The sequence below is a fragment of the Lithobates pipiens genome, unplaced genomic scaffold, assembly GCF_037356315.1.
Source record: "Lithobates pipiens isolate NorthernLeopardFrog02 unplaced genomic scaffold, aLitPip1_a1.2 Scaffold_18, whole genome shotgun sequence".
In the NCBI taxonomy this organism is placed as follows: Eukaryota; Metazoa; Chordata; class Amphibia; order Anura; family Ranidae; genus Lithobates; species Lithobates pipiens.
Window position 1 is genome coordinate 420061477 of NW_027507758.1, and position 21764 is coordinate 420083240.

A 21764-nucleotide genomic window follows, 5' to 3' on the forward strand; every position below is an offset into this window, starting at 1 on the left:
AAGGACCCTGTTCAGCTTCCATACATTGAATAATGCTTCTAATATAGATGTATATTGTACTATGACTCAAAGCTACAATCCATGTGGATGCAAAAATGTTAAATTCATGTTCATCCTATTTATTACAATTCCCATTATGCTGTTTGGATTATCTAATAAGAAAGGAAAGCCAAATTACTGCAGGTACTTTGTTTGCTGACTGAAAACACACTTTTGTCCTGGCAGTAGCTTTCAATACATAGCAAGGCCCAATAGATAATGTGAATTCAGGATGACAGGGCCTATCCTGACAGATTTATACTTAAACCCCTGTCAGAAGTATTCTGTTTTCTGCTCTGATGGGGGTTTTTAATGGCTTACCCAATGGTCATTACACATTCTTCAGTAAAAGAACATACTAGGAATGTCTACACAATGGGGGAGATTTACTAAAACTGGCACACTCAGAATCTGGTGCAGCTGTGCATTGTAGCCAATCAGCTTCTAACATCAGCTTGTTCAAATAAAGCAGTAGTAAACTCAGACAATGTTACCTCAAATCAGCTATATGCAATTTCATGTTGCTGTTTTGTAGATATGTACTGCATACAGTATGCAAATAGAATGTTCTTACTTGATAGAATTGTTTTTTTCTGAAAGCTTCTGCTTGTATGCAGCCACAACCATTATAACTCCTGTCTTCCATGTCTCAATAATATTTTATTTCTGCCCTCATGCTTTCTCTGTGCCCATAATCTCGCGCATGCGCATTAGTTCCTGAAGCCAAGCTTCATTTTCTTTTCAGACAGACAGGCTCTGTCTTCGCCACCCCTCTCCATCTCCACACTCCCAGTTATGCAGCGAGTTACAGGCGGTTAAGGCCCAGCTTGTCAATGAGGAAGGAGTGTTGCGGGATCTCAGGGCTGACGCTGATGTAAGGAAATGACGCAGCCCCGGCATGTACACAGCAATTTTCCGGCACAAAAAGCTTGCCGGAAAAATAGGACTAACAGCGTATGCGCCAGTGACATCACTGAAAACAAAACAAATGATTTCACAAAAAGCAAGCAGGTAGGAAGCTTTACACACAGAGCAAACAGTACATTAGGTTGCAATGATTCATTTTAAAGAAACTTGATTGAATGGGTTTTCAGCAGCTTTAAAGGGTTTGCAACCCTACATTTTGATTTTCTGCCAGCCCCCCTATTTTCAGCTTCCATCCCGCACTGTATAAGTGTTTGTTAACCGGTTCCCGACCGGCTCACGCAGATATACTGTGGAAGAATGGCTCCCCTGTGCAAAATCCCGTAGGGTACATCCTACCCGTTTTTGGCCACCAGAGGGCGCGTGTGCCCACTGCACGGCAGGGGGACCCGATGTGCATGGCCAACTGGCATGATTGCTGCCGGCCATGTGCGATCGTCTGCACTAGCGCCAGCACACAAATCCCTGTGCTGTCAGAAGAGAGGAGCCATATTGTTTGTGCCTACCAAGTAGGAAAAATGATATGTCTCTTCTCCAAGTCACTCCCATCCCCATACAGTTAGAACACAGTGAGGGAACCCACAGTTAACCCCTTGATCGCCCCCTAGTGTTAAACCCTTTCCTGCCAGTGACATTTACACAGTAATCAGTGCATTTTTAGAGCAACAATCGCTGTATAATTGTCAATGGTTTCAAAAAAGTGTCGAAAGTGTCCGATCTGTCCACCATAATGTCGCAGCCCCGAAAAAATCGCTGATCACCGTCATTACTAATAAAAAAAAAAAAATAATACAAATACCATAAAAATGCCATAAATCTTTCCCACAATTTATAGATGCTATAACTTTTGCGCAAACCAATCAATATATGCTTATTGCAATTTTTTTACTAAAAATATGTAGAAGAATATATATTGGCCAATACCGATGAAGAAATTATTATATTTTTTTAAATTTTGGGTGATCAAAAGAAAGCTCTATTTGTGGGGGAAAAAAGGACGTAAATTTAATTTGGGTACAGCATTGCATGACCGCGCAATTGTCAGTTAAAGCGCCAGTGCCAAATTGTAGTGCTCTAGTCAGGAGCTCTTCCTCTGACATCAGCAGGAAGTCCCGGGACCACTGAGCTGGCCGCTCAGCTCCTCCTGCTGTAGTCCTGGATCGGAGTATCAGAGCAGCAAGGAGTCATGTGACTGGCCTGAATATATATCATAAAAATATATTTAGAGGCTTTGTTTCTAATAAACACTTATACAGTGCAGGATGGAAGCTTAAAAGAGAGGGGTTGGCAGCAAAATGTTAGTATTTTATGAACAGCAGCAGAGACAGAGACACATTCCCGAGCTAACAGGCAGGGAGGGGAGGGGGAGCACAGAGGAAATGCAGCGGATGGCGGAGGCATGTAAACTGACCATGGTGTCAGGGCTCAGCAGCCATTATAAACTGTGGTCACTTAACATAGGGAGGGCAGTAACTGCCAGGATCAGCCAGGTTTTTTATAGTTTCCAGAGGGGCAGGTTAGACAGCACAAACACTGTGCTGATTAACCTACTATAAGGAAACATGATATCTATTTTTTTAAGGGTAACAACCATTTTAACCACTTTTTGCAATGTGGCACTGCATCGCTTTAACTGACAATTGCGTGGTCATGTGACGTTGCACTCAAACAGAATTGACATAATTTTTTTCCAAAAAATAGAGCTTTCATTTGGTGGTATTTGATTACCTCTGTGGTTTTTATTTCATGCACTATAAACAAAAAAAAAGAGCAAGAATTCTAAAAAAAAAACTTTTTGCTATAATAAATATCCCCCAAAAATACAGTGGGGACGGAAAGTATTCAGACCCCCTTAAATTTTTCACTCTTTGTTATATTGCAGCCATTTGCTAAAATAATTTAAGTACATTTTTTCCTCATTAATGTACACAGCCCCCCAAATTTCTCCCGAAAAACACCGAATTGTTGATATTTTTGCAGACTTATTAGCTATGACACTCATATATTTAACTCAGGTGCTGTCCATTTCTTCTGATAATCCTTGAGATGGTTCTACACCTTCATTAGAGTCCAGGTGTGTTTGAATATACTGATTGGACTTGATTAGGAAAGCCACGCACCTGCCTATACAGCTCACAGTGCATGTCAGAGCAAATGAGAATCATGAGGTCAAAGGAACTGCCTGAAGAGCTCAGATACAGAATTGTGGCAAGGAACAGATCTGGCCAAGGTTACAAAAAAAAAATTCTGCTGCACTTAAGGTTCCTAAGACCACAGTGGCCTCCATAATCCTTAAATGGAAGATGTTTAGGATGATCAAAACCATTCCTAGAGCTGGCCGTCCAGCCAAACTGAGCTATCGGGGGAGAAGAGCCTTGGTGAGAGAGGTAAAGAAGAAACCAAATATCACTGTGGCTGAGCTCCAGAGATGTAGTCGGGAGATGGGAGAAAGTTGTAGAAAGTCAACCATTACTGCAGCCCTCCACCAGTTGGGGCTTTATGGTAGAGTGGCCCGACGGAAGCCTCTTCTCTGTGCAGGACACATGAATACGATGTAGTTTGCTAAAAAACACCTGAAGAACTCCAAGATGGTGAGAAATAAGATTCTCTAGTCTGATGAGACCAAGATAGAACTTTGGCCTTAATTCTAAGCGGTATATGTTGGGAAATCCAGGCACTGCTCATCACCTGTCCAATGCAGTCCCAACAGTGAAGCATTGTGGTGGCAGCTTCATGTTGTGGGGTGTTTTTCAGCTGCAGGGAAATCTTTCCCAAAAAGACTCATGGCTATATTAGATCAAAAGGGTGCTCCTACTAAATACTGAGCAAAGGGTCTGAATACTTAGGACCATGTGATATTTCTGTTTTTCTTTTTTAATAAATCTGCCAAAAAGTCAACAATTCTGTGTTTTTCTGTCAATATGGGGTGCTGTGTGAACATTAATGAGGAAAAAATGAACCTAAATGATTTTAGCAAATGGCTGCAATATAACAAAGAGTGAAAAATTTAAGGGGGTCTGAATACTTTCCATCCCCAGTGTATATTAAAAAGTAATTTCTTTCTCAGTTTAGGTCAATATGTATTCTTCTACATATTTTTGGTAAAAAAAATCGCAATAAGCGTATATTGATTGGTTTGCACAAAAGTTAGAGCGTCTACAAATAGGGGATAGATTTATGCTATTTTTATTATTCATTTTTTTTATTAGTAATGGTGGTGATCTGCAATTTTTATCGTGACTGCGACATTTCGGCGGACACATCAGACACTTTTGACACTGTTTTGAGACTAGTGACATTTATACAGTGATCAGTACTATAAAAATGCACTGATTACTGTGTATACAACCTGAACCAAGATTAGTGCTGTCCCCACCTATACATTTCAACACGAATGCATCTGGATATTTATATATTCACTCCGCTCTGGGTGTTGCAGCTCTTTCAAAAGTCCACTGGGTGGCAGACATATATCTAAAAAGTGTAAAACAAGAGAGAGCGCACGCCTGCCCTGGTATATTATCGTTTATTAAAAAGTCAAATTGATTAAAAACAAGACAGAGCACATGCCAGCCCTGGTATATTATCACTTATTATTTAATTGATTAAAAAGCAGGGATTGCACTCACAGATTGCCAGTGTGTAAACAGCAACAATATTTCCACGACAGCCTCCTCTCCTGGTCTGTATGATCTTACAGGTACTTGCAGCGAGGCTGTTTACACACCGGCAATCTGTGAGTGCAATTCCCTGCTTTTTAATTTAATTTGACATTTTCTAATAAACGATAATATACCAGGGCTGGCGTGGGCTCTCTCTTGTTTTAAACTGATTACTGTGTAAATGACATGGGCAGGGAAGGGGTTAAACACTAGGGGCGCTCAAGGGGCTAAGTGTGTCCTAGGGAGAGATTCTGGGGGGAGGATGGGCTCACTACAACATGACAGAGATCACTGCTCCCAATGACAGGGAGCAGTAGATTCCTGTCATGTTGCTAGATAGAACAGGAAAATGCCTTGTTTGCATCTCCCCATTCTGCTGCTCTATGTCATGATCGCTGGCCCCCGGCGGACATCGAGTCTGCAGGACCCATGGGCACGCTCACGGAGTACGTGGCGGGCGCAGGCCCACTAAGCAGCATCTTAAAGGGGATGTACAGGTACACCCATTTGCCCATCCGTGCCATTGTGCCGACGTACATCATCGTGCGCTGGTCGGCAAGCAGTTAAGCTTTGGCAATAAAACCTGGACGCGGATTGGTTTCTATGCAGAGCTGCACCAGATTTTGCACGCTCCAGTTTTTGTGAATAACCAGAATATTCTAAACTCTGTTACAAAATGAAATGTGTAGAATTAAAGGTTGATTGATGTGCTAAGATATAGATTATTCTTATATCTTACACCTAAAAATATAAATTACGATAATTTCATAGGTTGCCAACCTTTTGCAGTAGATATAACAGTACCAGCATTACAAGGCCCAATCACAATTGCAGTAATACCCCTACCTCTGTATAGGCAACTGTCCTAAAAAGTTTAGTTGTTATAAAATAAAGGAATCATTCAAAGTACTCACTGGAGATGAGATGCCAGAATCACAGCTTTGCGGCAGAGTTCTTCTTTTACTTGACAGTATTGGTAAAGGTGTGTTAGTTTCACTGAGATCAGAGCAGTGTGATGAGTAGGATTTAGAAAAGCTGTTGCTGCTCGTGTTCACACCTGAGGAGCTAAAGAGATAATATTTTAAACAGAGCGTGGAAATCACAAGCTGTGCTTCATTTGGCCTTATATTCTTACCACACTGATTTGTTTCACAAACAGATGCCATTCCTTTGTTAATACACAGAAGCTCATTACTTAAAAGTTAGTTTGGATTATAAAATGCTGTTGAATATGTAAATGGCTGATAGCTATGAGGCAGTTACTTTATCTTTTTTGGTGTCACTGCACATGAATATACAGCCTCTGCCTATGGCTTTGGGCCTTGTTCTGAGCGGCTTTGAAATACTCCTAAAGAGAGACAGCAATGAAGGTGACTGGACCTTTCGAGTGCAGCCAGGGACAAACAACAAAGCAAAGCCTTTGCTATGAGCTTGTGTGTGTTGACTCAGTTTGGCTCAATCCAAAACAATGTACCCATTGAAATCTTAACAATCAATTTATGTGCCCCTCTGAAGCCCATAGGACCCTAACCCCAGTTTGTACACAGAACCTTGACTGTGAATCTTAACTCCTTTCCAAGTCAAGATTAACCCTAGTCCCTCTGTCTTTAAGCATTCCACTTGTCATTCAACTGTTAATTGCCTTTACAGCTCCTTGAGTTTCTGGCAGTTAAATAATAGGAGTGAAGTTTAGAATTGTGAAGGATGGGGCTCAACTCATAAGAAAGCCTTTGTACAGTATCAAAAGACAAAACGAGTATGACCGGTTTGCATTACCTGCCTCATATCACGCATCGATCTGATATCCGTTATTTATGGGTACTTATACACACTATGGTTTCCTCATATACTTCCTTTTTTCACCATTGTTTCAATTATACTCATGCTGATCTTCTATGGTCATCACTTAATACGATTGTATATGGTCACTTGCCCATCTTTAATTTCTCTTGGTCTATATATTTCCTTTGTATTGCTTTACTCTTTTGTAACCTTCTTTGCACATCTTTTAGGTGGTTGTTTTAATGGCTCCATCTGTGCACTGTCACGTCACTCTTTTTCACTTTTCTTTCTCCAGGCATTTTATTTCTTTGGTACTTGGCAGTGCTACCAGGTTCATCATAAAAAATACCTTCTATTTATCTTATAGATTCTACTTGCCATTATCGACATAATACTCCAATTACTCTATTTGCTGGCTGGGGGCTTCTCATTGTCGGCCGGGTGCTCTGGGCGGACTCTTTGCGCCTCAGCTCCCGGTGGAGGTTTGATGTGGCGACCCATGCACACCGGGACAACTCATGCTCGGCATTCCTATGGGTTGTAAGTTCTGTGGACTTGACCATCTTTTTTCTATATAAAATGTATTTGTATATAATATTTCTTATACAATGGGCTTTTTAATTTAGAACACCTGCAATTATTCATTATTTACAGACATTATACATTTGCTCCTGATGAGTCGGTCAACCGTCAAAACGCGTCGAGCTAGTGAGGATGCAATCCCTCACATTTCCATCATTTGTTACAACATTTTTATGAATCCTATTGTACATTATTACTGTACTATTTCTTTGAAATTTGTATAATCAATCTCTGTGGGAACATTCCATTTGGAAGGTTACAATGCCTGCCCTGACCTTGATGGCTGTAAGTGTTGTCAGCAATGTCTGCCCGTGCTGAATATATTTTTGCCCTTCTTTCTGTACATTGAGCATTTTGACAGCAGAGGTGGTGAAAGGTAATCATACTATGCTGTACTCTCAAATGCCCTTTAAAATGGTACTTATAGCACTCAAGGTGCTCTGGTAAATCCTTGTCTCACAGCAATATAAGGGTGCAGGCTGTCTTATGCTTAATCCAGAACGCATTGAAGTATGAGGGGGTGAAAGGTGCCGCACACCACTAGCTTAACAGGTGATGAGAAATATGAAAAGCCCCAGCCATGAGCTCCTCCTGATCCCCACCACTGATGCGATTCACCCCGCCCATCGGGGCTTAATCATAGAGAATAGAGAGCATTCATGATTATGCCATAGTCATTTTAAGAAAAATTGTTTACGGTATCCACAGTAAATGCTCTGAGTCTAAGTTCAAGTAAATGCTTTTGGTTTAAAGCCTAAGTTTAGTCAAAATTAAAAGAAAAAAAATCAGCATAAGAGACAGTACTTGCATTCAAAGAGAAGTGTCCTTTGTGCTGCTGATTTACTTAAAATCCAAAGTCCCCTCACCCCTTACCTATACCCCGTAGACGTGATCTTCCAATTAATAGAGCCAAGGAATTGATATATAAATGGAGGAGGGAGACCTTTCATTTAGCAGCATGTCCTCCATTCATACTATAGCTCTCATTTAAAGTGATACTAAAATCTAATTGTTTGGGGTAAAAATAACAAGCAGGTTATACTTACCTGCTCTGTGAAGCGGTTGTTCACAGAGGAGCCCAGATCATCCTCTTCTAGGGTCCCTTGCCGCCATTCCTGGCCCCTCCCACCTTTTCAATGCCCCCACAGCAAGCAGCTTGCTATGGGGGCACCTGACCCGAGCCATAGCTTTGTGTGTCCATTCAAAAATGGAGCCATGCCCAGCCCTGCCCCCTCTCTCTCCTCATTGACTCACCTTGATTGACAGCAGTGGGAGCCAATGGCGCTTCACTGCTGTCTCAGCCAATGAGGAGAGAGAGTCCCGGACAGCCAGGTCTCTACTGCAAAATCAATGAATCTAGATGGGGCTTGGGTAAGTATTAGAGGGGCTGAGGGGGGCTGCTGCACACTGGAGGCTTTTTATCTTAATGCATAGAATGCATTAAGATAAAAAAAACCTTCTGCCTTTACAACCACTTTAATATATGAAAGCAATAATACAGCTTCTATGAATGAAGGAAGGGAACGGAAAGGCGGGCATAGTCAATGCGTTTGATGAGTGCCTGTGATAGGTTCGGACAATTTTATTAACGATTGACAGCATTGGAAAATTACCACTTCAGGGGTATGGGAGGGAGGGGGTAGAGGATTTTGGATTTCAATAAAGGACCACCATATACGTGTGACAGGCTGAATGTACCAAGTTGATCAATCAATCAACTTGAGTACAACCAGCCTGCCGGATTCAATTGTAATTATCGCTGGCAGCTGCTATAGCCGCTAGCAATAATCATTGTCTTCTCCTGGCGGGGACAGCTTCCCCCACCAGCCCCCACTGGGAGCAGACAATTTCTTGACAGGTCTCTCTGTGTTGATGGGGGAATCGTGAAAATTCCTATTCTGCAACCTTTGGTTGCAAGAAACAATTTTGCACAGTCTATGGCCTGCCTAAGAGACCAGCCAGCAGCACAAGGGACATTTCTTATTTAATTCAGGTACTCTCCCTTGTGCTGATTTTTAAGAAAAAATAAATTGACTAAGCTTTAATGTAAGTCAGCACTGTACATTTTCAGCAATTAACTACATAACACAGTCACAGGTCTAAGGTTTATTCTTAATCCAGTTTATATCAATTTTCTCTAGGTTGCCTCTGAAAAGGATTATTGAATGAAATACCATATTACCAATTAAAGAGCACATAAAAGAACCAATGAAGGGAAGAATACAAAAGAATTCTCACCCGGCGGCTCAAACTTGACCTAATTGGTTGCCATTTATGTTTTCTGCTCTGCTGTGCATGTTTTGTTGTGTTTTTTTTTTCCATGAACAGTAGAACCCCAAAAACCATACACAATCAAAATGGAGAGAACAAATTGCTAGGGCTCATAAGAGGTTTGAACATCCTACATCATCTTCCATTATGTGACTGCTGGGTGCAGGTGAAACTAAAGGACAGAAAGCAATCTTTGATTTTTATGGAGTGACACCCACAGCAGTTACTTAGAAAGCCTTAAAAACAGATCAAAGCCACACAGCACACCTCAGCATGTCATATTGCTGTTATCTGTCTATTTTTAAAAGTCTGTGTCCTAGCTGTGATGGATTAGCAGCTTTAGTTTCCTGCGGGATAGCAAGGCATGGCTGGAAATGTTTAATCTCCTGAAAAAAAAAACACCCCTGAAATCTGTCTAATGATTGTGTTTATAGCCAGTGAAATCTTTTAAACAGCTGTAAAGGATAAGTCACTGTGCCCTCGCTCTGTTGTATATCCTAATCATAAGCATCATAGAAGGTGGTCATTTCACAATCTTAACGCTTTGTCTAGATTAAAGTGATATTCACATTTGCCCCTTCTAACATGACTTTCTTCTTCAATAAGGATTTTCTCAAGACAGAAGCAACCAATCAGTTTTCTTAGGGAAAGGGCTAGTTATTGTGATAATGATTTTTAAATTACCCATAAAATTATCCAAAACAAATCATTACATCTTTTTACATACCGTATATACTCGAGTATAAGCCGAGATTTTCAGCCTCTTTTTTGAGGCTGAAAGTGCCCCCCTCGGCTTATACTCGAGTCATCGCCGTCTGACTGCTCGATCAGCGTATCGAGCAGACAGACGGCGGACATACTACAATTCGAAAGCCGCGCCTCCGCCTCCGCCTCCGCCTGTGATAGGCGGAACACTGAATTTCCCAGCAGCCTGTGTTCCGCCTATCACGGACATCGTCTCATCCTCGTCCGTAGTACGAGGATGAGACGATGTCCGTGATAGGCGGAACACAGGCTGCTGGGAAATTCAGTGTTCCGCCTATCACAGGCGAAGGCGGAGGCGCGGCTTTTGAATTTTAGAATGGCCGCCGAGGCGCCGACGAAGAGCGGCGATCCTGGCAAGGCACGGGACGGAGGCAAGGCAAGGCACGGCACGGGACGGGACGGAGGCAAGGCACGACACGGGACGGAGGCAAGGAGGCAAGGCACGGCACGGGACGGAGGCAAGGAGGCAAGGCACGGCACGGGACGGAGGCAAGGAGGCAAGGCACGGGACGGAGGCTCGGGACACAGGCTCGGGACACAGGTAGGCTGGACACACACACACACACACACACACACACACACACACACACACACACACACACACACAGGGATGGATGGATGGAGACACACACACACAGGGATGGATGGATGGATGGAGACACACACACACAGGGATGGATGGATGGATGGAGACACACACACACAGGGATGGATGGATGGATGGAGACACACACACACAGGGATGGATGGATGGATGGACACACACACACACAGGGATGGATGGATGGATGGACACACACACACACACACAGGGATGGATGGATGGATGGACACACACACACACAGGGATGGACGGACACACAGGGATGGACGGACACACAGGGACGGACACACACACAGGGATGGACAGGCATGTCTCACCCTCGGCTTATACACGAGTCAATAAGTTTGCCAGTTTTTTTGGGGGTAAATTGGGGGCCTCGGCTTATATTCGGGTCGGCCTATACTCGAGTATATACGGTAAGCCAACTTTCATGATTGCCGACTATGCTTAAAACCTACAATTTTAAAATCCACAGTGAGATTAGTTATTTACAGGATGTGTATTTCACACTTTTTGGCTTAAAATGGACCAATCATCAACACAAATTTTACTGGCATCAAAAGGGCTCCTATTACCTTTGGCAAAAAGATCATGATTTTGTACGATTTGACAAAAAAACATTCAACCATTTAGGATTGAGGGCAAACTCTTCCATTAGTTATGTATAGGACCTTAATGTATCATTGTCATATGAATGTGCCAAAATACTATGAGAACACTAATAATTTGTAATGTTTTCAGGTAAAAAAATCCTTTTGAAGAAGACTTGGGAATTTGGCTGCATACAATTATATTTAGATTGCTCTATCCTTGTGAATAGCCACAAAAATGTATAGATTAGCAGTAAAATATATAGCTGAATATGGATAAAGTCTGCTCTCACTACTCCCTTAGGTGGTAAAAATCTATACAGGTATACTCCACTTTTAAGTACACAATGGGGTTTATTTACTAAAGCTGGAGAGTGCAAAATCGGGCTCACTTCTGCATAGAAACCAATGAGCTTCCAGGTTTTATTACCCAAGCTTAATTGAACAAGCCAAGCTTTAGTAAATAAACCCCATTGTGTACTTAAATGTGGGGTATGTCCTGTAAACCCTTAAAGTGGGGAATAAAAGAGGATACGGAATAAAATAAGAAATATTGTATACATTTTTTTTATGTTTTCATATGCAGCCAGCAGCTGGAGCTCCAGGATCTGTTTCACATCGTTCTATGATTTTCTTAGACCTTCTGTTTACAGAGCTCAATAGCTCAAGTTACAATTTACATACACAACTCAGGGTCAAAGCAGTGACTTATCTCCCTTCACCCCTTCTTGTCTGCTTCTTCGTTATATAGAGCACTTCAGTTAGAGGCAGATTTGAAAAATTAAGGTTTTAGAAAAATACTAAAACAGTTATAAAACATAAGTTTAAAAAAGTATAAACTTTTTTTAAAAATGTACGCAATGAAACAGATGGCACAGTGTATAATTTTGCACATATACATTATAGTATTATCTACCATAAAAGCATGGGCTGTGCATTAAATGCATATAATAATTATGAAGTGCACAGCATTACTAAGAACAAAGAAATTATTTATTGGGACACATTCATGAAGTATTGTAGTACCAGATCTCGCCAGTAGGTCATGCTGCAGCCGTGAACTGTAATTGCAGATCAATGGTATGGAAGATACACAGGTCCTGCTGGAAAAGGATGTCCAGTAAGGATATTTCTACTTTTGCTTAAAGAAGATATACACCCCTATGTGATTCTTGAAGTCTATGTGCACTTTGTTTGCCCTAAGAGACTGTCACAACATAGGTGCATCCAGACTTATTTTGGGTGCAGTCACTGTTCCTGAACAAAGGAACGTGGTACATTTTGCAGTCTTTATTCAAAAAGACTGCAGGTGAATTTCTCTATTTGTAGTGTAGCAGGAAAGAGATTTTGCAAGTGTGTTTGTACTTTAATGTGTTTCCTCAAATCCCTAGCTAAAACACAAAATCCATGTCTACAGTAACAATACAGCATCAGCTTGATATTTCTGTACTTCAATTTACATCTTATGTGCCGGAAAATGCCTGACCTAAAAACCGCAGATGCTACTTTTATTGCAGCTTTAATTTTCATAGTTATTATGATTTAGCCCTGTACCATAATCTAGTAATATACTTTACTCTCCAAAATAAAATACATATACTGTGGGAATACAGCAGTCTCTGTGCAGCACTGCAACATGCATTTTTCATAAGTGTCCTCTTTTAAAGTGAAGGTCTACTAACCTATGCAAATGATGCGATCCTGAGATTATAGCGGAAAAGTAAACCGGTGACAGAGAAACGTAATTCATTTTTAGATAGCTTAAAATTTACATTATACAGCATTTTAAAGCAAAATGCTGGCTTTCAGAAGCAATACAGCGAATTATGTGAAAAAATACTCTCACTGCAATATGTTACTGTGCACTTTGCAACAAGTGATTATGATTGCATTTGGAAATTTTACAATTAGACCCCAATGTATAGCACTGATGTCCATTTGGTATAAAATTATCCATAATGTCAATTTTATTATACACATTTAATGTCACATTATTTCAAGGCCATTCTGAACTAGATGTAATGGAATTGCATAGCTCAAAATGATAACATTGTATTTTTTACATTGTGGAGTGCAATTAGTGGTTATTAAGGGATAATGCTGCACCCAAGGCCAGCCAGCACAAAATAGATTTAGCTGTACAATAAAGAAACGTAATTCTGAGGTCTTTTAAATGGCACATGTCTTCAAGAAATGATTTCAATCTATTGCCAAACTCATTTAAAAGTGCTCATATAAGAAATATACCCAAATAAGCTGGCTTCTAAAGTTTAATTTAATTAGATGGAACATTCAGTTACAAAAAAGCTGTTTTTAAGCTAATTTCAGCCTCTATCAGCTGTTCAGGTCTCTGTGCACTTTTGAAAAAGACACTTAATCCTGTAACAGTAGACTGTCTTTCAGTTGTCCTCCGAAAGGACAGCAGATACGCAAGCTGCAATAGTTTGTCTGTAACTCTTACCTTTCTGACATGACTTCATGTGGTCAGTCCCCTGACTGTGTGTCTGGAAATGTAGCATTCATTTGTGGAGGGTCTTTGTCTTCACCTTTGCAGATCCCCAGCTTCCGGCATTGTGCAGTTTCTGTGGAATATTTAGGATGGCTCCATGGATCTAGTTTCTCCAGGAACACTATCTGTTACCTAGTAACACACCGTCACTTCCGCTGCCCAGGTTTCCATATGACTCCTTATTGAAGAGCTCATCTTTTCGATACAATGCCATCAATTGGCTACTTTATTTTGGTTGAAAAATTTGGTCGAAAATTAAAGATGCTTTAAATGGCAAAACATAACAAGGCAAGATAAAAAGCTGACCTATTACAAAATAGAATAAAAAAATAAAAATAAACTAGAGTATTTCAGATGAACAACAACCTATAGCCATTGCCCTTGGCATAACTCCACATTGTAACACATATTTTCGCACGCCTCTTCTAAACAAGATTATGTCATTGCTAGACCCTGGTCTTGCTCTTATGTTATTTGGTCAACTTTGGCTACAGCAAAGATTTTGGTAGATTGCACTACTTAAATTGTCTAAAATTGTCCATGGTTAATCACTTTGTTTATAAATTTTGTATAGCAATGGTACAGAAGACAAAGACAACTTAATATAGGAGGATATTGAAATGAAAAATGAATTGCTAGCTAAGATGATCTGCAGGTCTTACAGTGGCATATTAAATCCATGACTATGTACTATGGTAGATTTTCTACATTTCAAACAATAAGCTTACTTATCTTTACTTATCTTTCAAACTATCTATCTATCTATTTATCTTTCTAAATCCCTCTATATTTCTCTGTCTTCTTTCATTCAGTCTCCCTATTTGACCATCATCTCTTGACTAAATGATTTGTCAACCTCGGCCCTCATACCAGTCCTTACAATAATAACATGGACTGCTTGACATTGGTTTAGTTGGCCACAGAAGATATTTTAATTACAAGTTAGAAATGCAACCAGGAGGGGACCTTTGGGTGTCCACAGCCGCACCCTAACCAACTCAAAGATGTTATAGACCCATGTGTTCTGACATTTTCCCCCAGGGGACCTAGCTCCTGGCTGAACCACCAATAACCAATCAAGTGGAAGCAACGTACCCAGGTGAACACCCGAGTTTTGTAACAATTCAAATATTCACTGATCCCTCAATGACCCCCTCAACCCACCAAGTTGCTGTGACTTTTTTTTCTTTTTTCAATAATACCTCTCCGCAATCCCATGACTCAAAATTAACCTCCATTCTAGGGTGTTCGAGTGGGGAAACTTCCTCTTTGCATGACATTCCCAGAATGAATACCAAACATCCCTCACAAAAATCACCCTTGTGGCTCAACCTTGCCCATTTGAGAAATGGCCACAAAGTTAGGACGAACCAGTCATTCCTAATGGCACACATGTCTTTGACAACACAATTAAAACATACCCAGAAGATGAATGCCAACAGTTTTCATCTGGTCTTAACGCTGGCTAAACATGTTCAAATGCACTGTAGTATATAAAGAATAGCCATTTAACCTCCCTGGCAGTATGATTAGTTCTGATTTTAGGTGCTGAAAGTGGTACAATTATTTTGCATGGAAATTTGCCGTTTTATATTGTAGGCCTGCAATTCTTAGGAATAACTCACTTAAATCTGTTCAAACAAGAGTCTAGTAGACATGCCGGGTATGATAAAATTGATAATATAATAAATAATGATAATAAATAATAAAAATTATTCAATAATGTATTCAAATCCAAAAACACAGAAATTTGCTCATTTGCAGAATTGTCACTGTCATTAGATGACGAATTTCCCCACAAATCGCTATCTCTCAATTCTGCAAGTGATTCTAATTTATTATCACTATTTTCTAGTTGGTCTAAAATCACTTTTGACATAAAGGGGCAGTTTTTGGTTGCTATGGACAATCTCCAAATTCCAGGCAGAAAAAAACAGTATTTATAATATAACAGTGCATGCAGGGCACTGGACAGACCACTAGGGACAAAGGGGGTGTGTATTTTTTTTATACAGTACTGTAATCTGTAAGATTACAGTATACTGTATGTTTTCTGTGTTTTTACTTTTTTGAATTTGGCACCGATCTCCGCTCCCGTGCGTCGTAACGTCACAGGGAACGGAGCTCGGCGGCACTCGGCACTGTGTGAATCGAGCGGAGGTCGGCTCGCTCACACAGTGTGAAGGACATCACTGGATCCAGGGGACAAGGTAAGTAAAATCTCCGTGTATCCTCCCTGTATCCAGCGATGCGATCCCGAGTCTGGCTCGGGGTTACCGCTCGTGGTACTGAAATCCCAGCCCGAGCCAGACTTGGGATCACCGCTAGGGAGGTTAAATTACATTGGGTTGATTTACTAAAGGCAAATAGGCTGTTTACTTTGAAAAGAAAGTTGCACTATGACAATTTCCCACAGAGCTTAGTAATTGTGGTGAAATTTCACTTTGTAAAGAATACCCAATAACATGCAAGAAAAATACCATTCAGTAAAAAAAAAATTGTAATATGTGGATATCATAAAAGGGCCATCTTGGTTACTGTACTGCCATGGCCTGCCCTATTAGACACCAAGTGGATATATCCTGTTACTATGCTGTGCCTTCTGAAGATGTTTAGCTGTTACTGACTTTTGCTATTCAATTCTGTATACAATGTCTCATGACAACTTTGGCTTATATACAATATGTGAGATGTACGTAGAAAGAAGGTATTTACTAATTATTAGCTAACTTTGACTTAAGGCATGGGGGTTCATTTGCTAAAGGTAAATAGACTGTACCCTTTACAAGGAAAGTTGGAATTGTCTCCAGAGCTTGGTGAATGTGGGGAAATTTCATTTTGCGAATAATAGCCAATCTCATGTAAGGAAATGAAAAAATACACAGTATTTTTTCTTACAAATGATTGAATGATGACAGTCACCAAAGCTTAACCTCATTCACTAAGTGCAAGTGCAACTTATGCCGCGTACACACGTAGCCGACTATCCGACGGACTTAGTCTGGCGGACTTCCCGCCAGACTGTCCGTCTGACTTTCCGAACGGGCTACTTGCCCACACACGGCACTTTTTCAGCGGACTAATACGGAGTACTAAGTCCGCCGTACTATCCGCCCTACTTTTGAAATGAACGGACTCGCCCACACACGTGGAGGAAAGTACGCTCATTTTTAGAGCGTCTCCAGGTAGGCGGGGCCCGCGAAGGAGACGTCGCTGGCCCCGCCACCTGGTATGGACTTAAAGGGGAACCCCAACGGCGAAAAAAAATCGGCGTGGAGGTCCCCCCCAAGTCCACAACAGACCCTTGTCCGAGCACGCTACCCAGCCGGCCAGGAAAGGAGGGGCGAGCAAGCGCCCCCCCCTCCTGAGCCGTACCAGGCCGCGTGCCCTCAACATGGGGGGTGCCTTGGGGAAGGGGGGCCGCGCAGCCCCCCCACCCCAAAGCACCTTGTCCCCATGTTGATGAGGACAAGGGCCTCTTCCCGACAACCCTGGCCGTTGATTTCGGGGTCTGCGGGCGAGGGGCTTATCGGAATCCGGGAGCCCCCTTTAATAAGGGGGCCCTCGGATACCGGCCTCCCACCCTATGTGAATGAGTATGGGGTACAATGTACCCCTACCCATTCACCTGTAAAATAAAGTACAAAAAAAACACAACACACAAGATAAAATAGTTTATTGCACAGCTCCGGGGGTCTTCCGTCTTCAGGGGTCTTCTCGCCGGACTCCTCCACTATCTTCTTCTAGCTCTTTTGCTAGCGGAGGAGCCCGGCATTCTTCTTCGTCGCCGCGGCCTCTTCTTCCGACTTCGGGGGTCTCCCTCTTCGGTTCTTCTGCCGGGCCAACGCGCCTTCTTATAACTCTTTTACAGGCGGTGGCCCGGTCTTCTGCCGCCGCCGCCCCCTTCCGTTCTTCTTCTTCTTCTCCTTCTTCTCCTGGAGATGTTGACTCGAAGCTCTCTCCAGCCGCAATGCCAGGGACGCGCTGCGCGGCGACTTATATAGGGACAAGGGGCGGGGTCATCGGTTGATGTCACATGGGTTGATGTCACATGGTGACCCCGCCCCCTTACGATGTCACAGTCCCGGAGGATGCTGGAACTGTCGCCATGTGACATCAACCCATGTGACATCAACCCATGTGACATCAACCCATGTGAAATCAACCGATGACCCCGCCCCTTGTCCCTATATAAGTCGGCGCGCAGCGCGTCCCTGGCATTGCGGCCGGAGAGAGCTTCGAGTCAACATCTCCAGGAGAAGAAGGAGAAGAAGAAAAAGAACGGAAGGCGGCGGCGACAGAAGACCGGGCCACCGCCTGTAAAAGAGCTGTAAGAAGGCGCGGTGGCCCGGCAGAAGAACCGAAGAGGGGGACAAGACCCCCGAAGTCGGAAGAAGAGGCCGCGGCGACGAAGAAGAATGTCAGGCTCCTCCGCTAGCAAAAGAGCTAGAAGAAGATAGCGGAGGAGTCCGGCGAGAAGACCCCCGAAGACAGAAGACCCCCGGAGCTGTGCAATAAACTATTTTATCTTGTGTGTTGTGTTTTTTTGTACTTTATTTTAAAGGTGAATGGGTAGGGGTACATTGTACCCCATACTCATTCACATAGGGTGGGGGGCCGGTATCCGGGGGCCCCCTTATTAAAGGGGGCTCCCGGATTCCGATAAGCCCCTCGCCCACAGACCCCGACAACCAACGGCCAGGGTTGTCAGGAAGAGGCCCTTGTCCTCATCAACATGGGGACAAGGTGCTTTGGGGTGGGGGGGCCGCGTGGCCCCCCCTTCCCCAAGGCACCCCCCATGTTGAGGGCATGCGGCCTGGTACGGCTCAGGAGGGGGGGGGGGGGGGCGCTCGCTCGCCCCTCCTTTCCTGGCCGGCTGGGTAGCGTGCTTGGACAAGGGTCTGTTGTGGACTTTTTTTTTCGGCTTTGGGGTTCCCCTTTAAGTCCATACCAGGTGGCGGGGCCAGCGACGTCTCCTTCGCGAGACCCACTCGAAATGAGCGGACTTTTCTCCGGGCGGGAAAAGTTCGTTCATTTCAAAAGTACGGCAGACTGGCACACACACGGCCGGATTGTCCGCCGAAATGCGAGTCCGGCGGGAAGATTGGAGTGCAAAACTACTTTCTAAGTCTGCCGTACTTTCGGGTCAAAAAAGTATGCCGGAGGCTACACGCGGGGGGGTTTGTCTGGCGGACTTCAGTTTGCCGGACTTTTCCACCCGCTTGTTTGATCGTGTGCACGCGGCATTACCCTGCAAAGTGTTCAGTCTATTTTCCTACAGTAAATGAACCCCATTGTCTGTTATGTATATAAAGAAATACTAATGCGCTCCACCTATCTATTAACTAGTTAACTAAATAAACTAAATCACATACACAGGAAGCAGCCAGCACAAAAAGTGGTGATCTCAACACCAAAAGTAAGTGAATACAAATAGATAGATAAATGCGGCGCTACCTCCAATGAACGGCAAAAGAGCGCTGTATATAATCAAATGCTGCTGAATCCTTATCCATCCAGCCTCAGTATTCTACCGCTGTAAGTGAATCGCTGTATACCGCTGTGTATTAACAGTTAAAATTCTCCCAATTTCTCCAAAGGTATCCAGTAATCAATGATGGTAAATATGGAATGGAAGAAAACAAAGGGGGCTCTCATGTGTAGTATCAAATAACAACTTTAATAAAAGATATCCACACTTACATGAAGGTATACACAGGAATAAACTCAGCAGACGCGAACTTCCGGTTTCGGCCGTAACCGGAAGTAGTATGTGCAACACCAAACTCCTTCCCTGACGAGTTGTGTCACACCTCGTGACTTTTTCAAAGGGCCCTTTGAAAAAGTCATGAGGTGTGACGCAACGCGTCAGGGAAGGAGTTTGGTGTTGCACATACTACTTCCGGTTACGGCCGAAACCGGAAGTTCGCGTCTGCTGAGTGTATTCCTGTGTATACCTTCATGTAAGTGTGGATATCTTTTATTAAAGTTGTTATTTGATACTACACATGAGAGCCCCCTTTGTTTTCTTCCATTCCATATTTACCATCATTGATTACTGGATACCTTTGGAGAAATTGGGAGAATTTTAACTGTTAATACACAGCGGTATACAGCGATTCACTTACAGCGGTAGAATACTGAGGCTGGATGGATAAGGATTCAGCAGCATTTGATTATATACAGCGCTCTTTTGCCGTTCATTGGAGGTAGCGCCGCATTTATCTATCTATTTGTATTCATTGTCTGTTATGGTTACTATACTATATACTCCCATTCAAATCATCAACTTTTACTAATGCCACGTACACACAATCAAACAATCCGGTTGAAAAGTCCGCCGGACAATCCCCCCGTGTGTAGCCTCCGGTGGACTTTTTTTACCCAAAAGTCCGGCGGACTTAGAAAGTAGATTTGCACTCCAATCTTTCCGTCAGACTCGCATTTCGGCGGACAATCAGGCCGTGTGTATGCCAGTCTGCCATACTTTGGAAATGAACAGACTTTTCCCGCCCGGAGAAAAGTCCGCTCATTTTGAGCGCGTCTCCAGGTAGCCGGGGTCAGCGAAGGAGGCGTCACTGGCCCCGTCACCTGGTATGGACTTAAAGGGGCGTGGGGGTCCCCCCAGGTCCACATCAGACCCTTGTCCAAGCACCCTACCCGGCCAGCCAGGAAAGGGGGGGATGAGCGAGCGCCCCCCCCTCCTGAACCGTACCAGGCCTCGTGCCCTCAACATGGGGGGTGCCTTGGGGAAGGGGGCCCGCGCAGCCCCCCCACCCCAAAGCACCTTGTCCCCATGTTGATGACAAGGGCCTCTTCCCGACAACCCTGGCCGTCTGCGGGTGGGGGGCTTATCGGAATCCGGGAGCCCCCTTTAATAAGGGGGCTCCTGGATCCCGACCCCCACCCTATGTGAATGAGTATGGGGTACAATGTACCCCTACCCATTCACCTGTAAAAAAAAACACAAGACGCAAGGGTTAAAATAGTTTATTGCACAGCTCCGGGGGTCTTCTGTCCGTATTCGGGGGTCTTCTCGCCAGCTTTCTTCTTCGCCGCCGCCCTCTTCTTCTGACTTCGGGGGTCTTTTCCCCCTCTTCGGTTCTTCTTGCCGGACCACCTCGCCTTCTTCTAGCTCTTTTACAGGCGGTGGCCCGGTCTTCTGTCGCCGCCGTCGCCGCTGTCGACGTCTTCTTTTCTTCTCTTCAAATGTTGCCTCGTCGCTCTCTCTGCTTGTCGGGAAGAGGCCCTTGTCCTCATCAACATGGGGACAAGGTGCTTTGGGGCGCTCGCTCGTCACCCCCTGTCCTGGCCGGCCGGGTAGCGTTCTCGGACAAGGGTCTGATGTGGACCTGGGGGGGACCCCCGCGCCGTTTTTTTCGGCGTTGGGGTTCCCCTTTAAGTCCATACCAGGTGACGGGGCCAGCGACGCCTCCTTCGCTGGCCCCGGCTACCTGGAGACACGCTCAAATGAGCGGACTTTCCTCCACGTGTGTGGGCGAGTCCGTTCATTTCAAAGGTACGGCGGATAATCCGGCGGACTTAGTACGCCGTATTAGTCCGCTGAAAAAGTGCCGTGTGTGGGCAAGTAGCCCGTTCAGAAAGTCCGGCGGGAAGTCTGCCAGACTAAGTCCATCGGATAGTTGGCTACGTGTGTACGCGGTATAACACTTACTGTAGGATTATAGGATAAAATAATGAGTTAAAATTATCTATTAAAGTGTATGTACACCCAAAACCAAAATGCAATATATTGCAGTATGCCAGTCTTTAAATGTAGTGGCTGCATTTGTTTTTTTCTTTCTTTATTTTTATTTGGTAATCTTGCAGATAACACACATCCTGTCCTTGGTGGCTATGCTCACTCCTTTACTGTATCTATGGACAGGCCATGGTTGTTACACAGTCTGGACTTTAATTATGTCTTCCTAAGTTTATCTATTACACAAGTGTTGATGGTATTAGTAGTAGTAGTAGTAGTAGTTTACACAGGAGAGATAACAATGTTTTTGCTTCCAGGTCATCTCAAAGACAGT

The 21764-nt window shown here is 43.4% G+C and overlaps 1 protein-coding gene across 1 annotated transcript in view; it reads right to left on the reverse strand.

The window, feature by feature from the left end:
• The window catches only part of LOC143990191 (uncharacterized), a 58302-nt gene extending 44483 nt beyond the window's left edge, over nucleotides 1–13819 (reverse strand). The window contains exons 1-2 of the mRNA XM_077490314.1: nucleotides 13681–13819; nucleotides 5540–5690 (exon numbers count right to left, since the gene is read on the reverse strand). Coding sequence (XP_077346440.1) covers nucleotides 5540–5690; nucleotides 13681–13691 — 162 coding nt within the window. The 5' untranslated portion in view covers nucleotides 13692–13819. The remainder of the gene's footprint in view (nucleotides 1–5539; nucleotides 5691–13680) is intronic.
• Between the last annotated feature and the right edge of the window lie 7945 nt (nucleotides 13820–21764).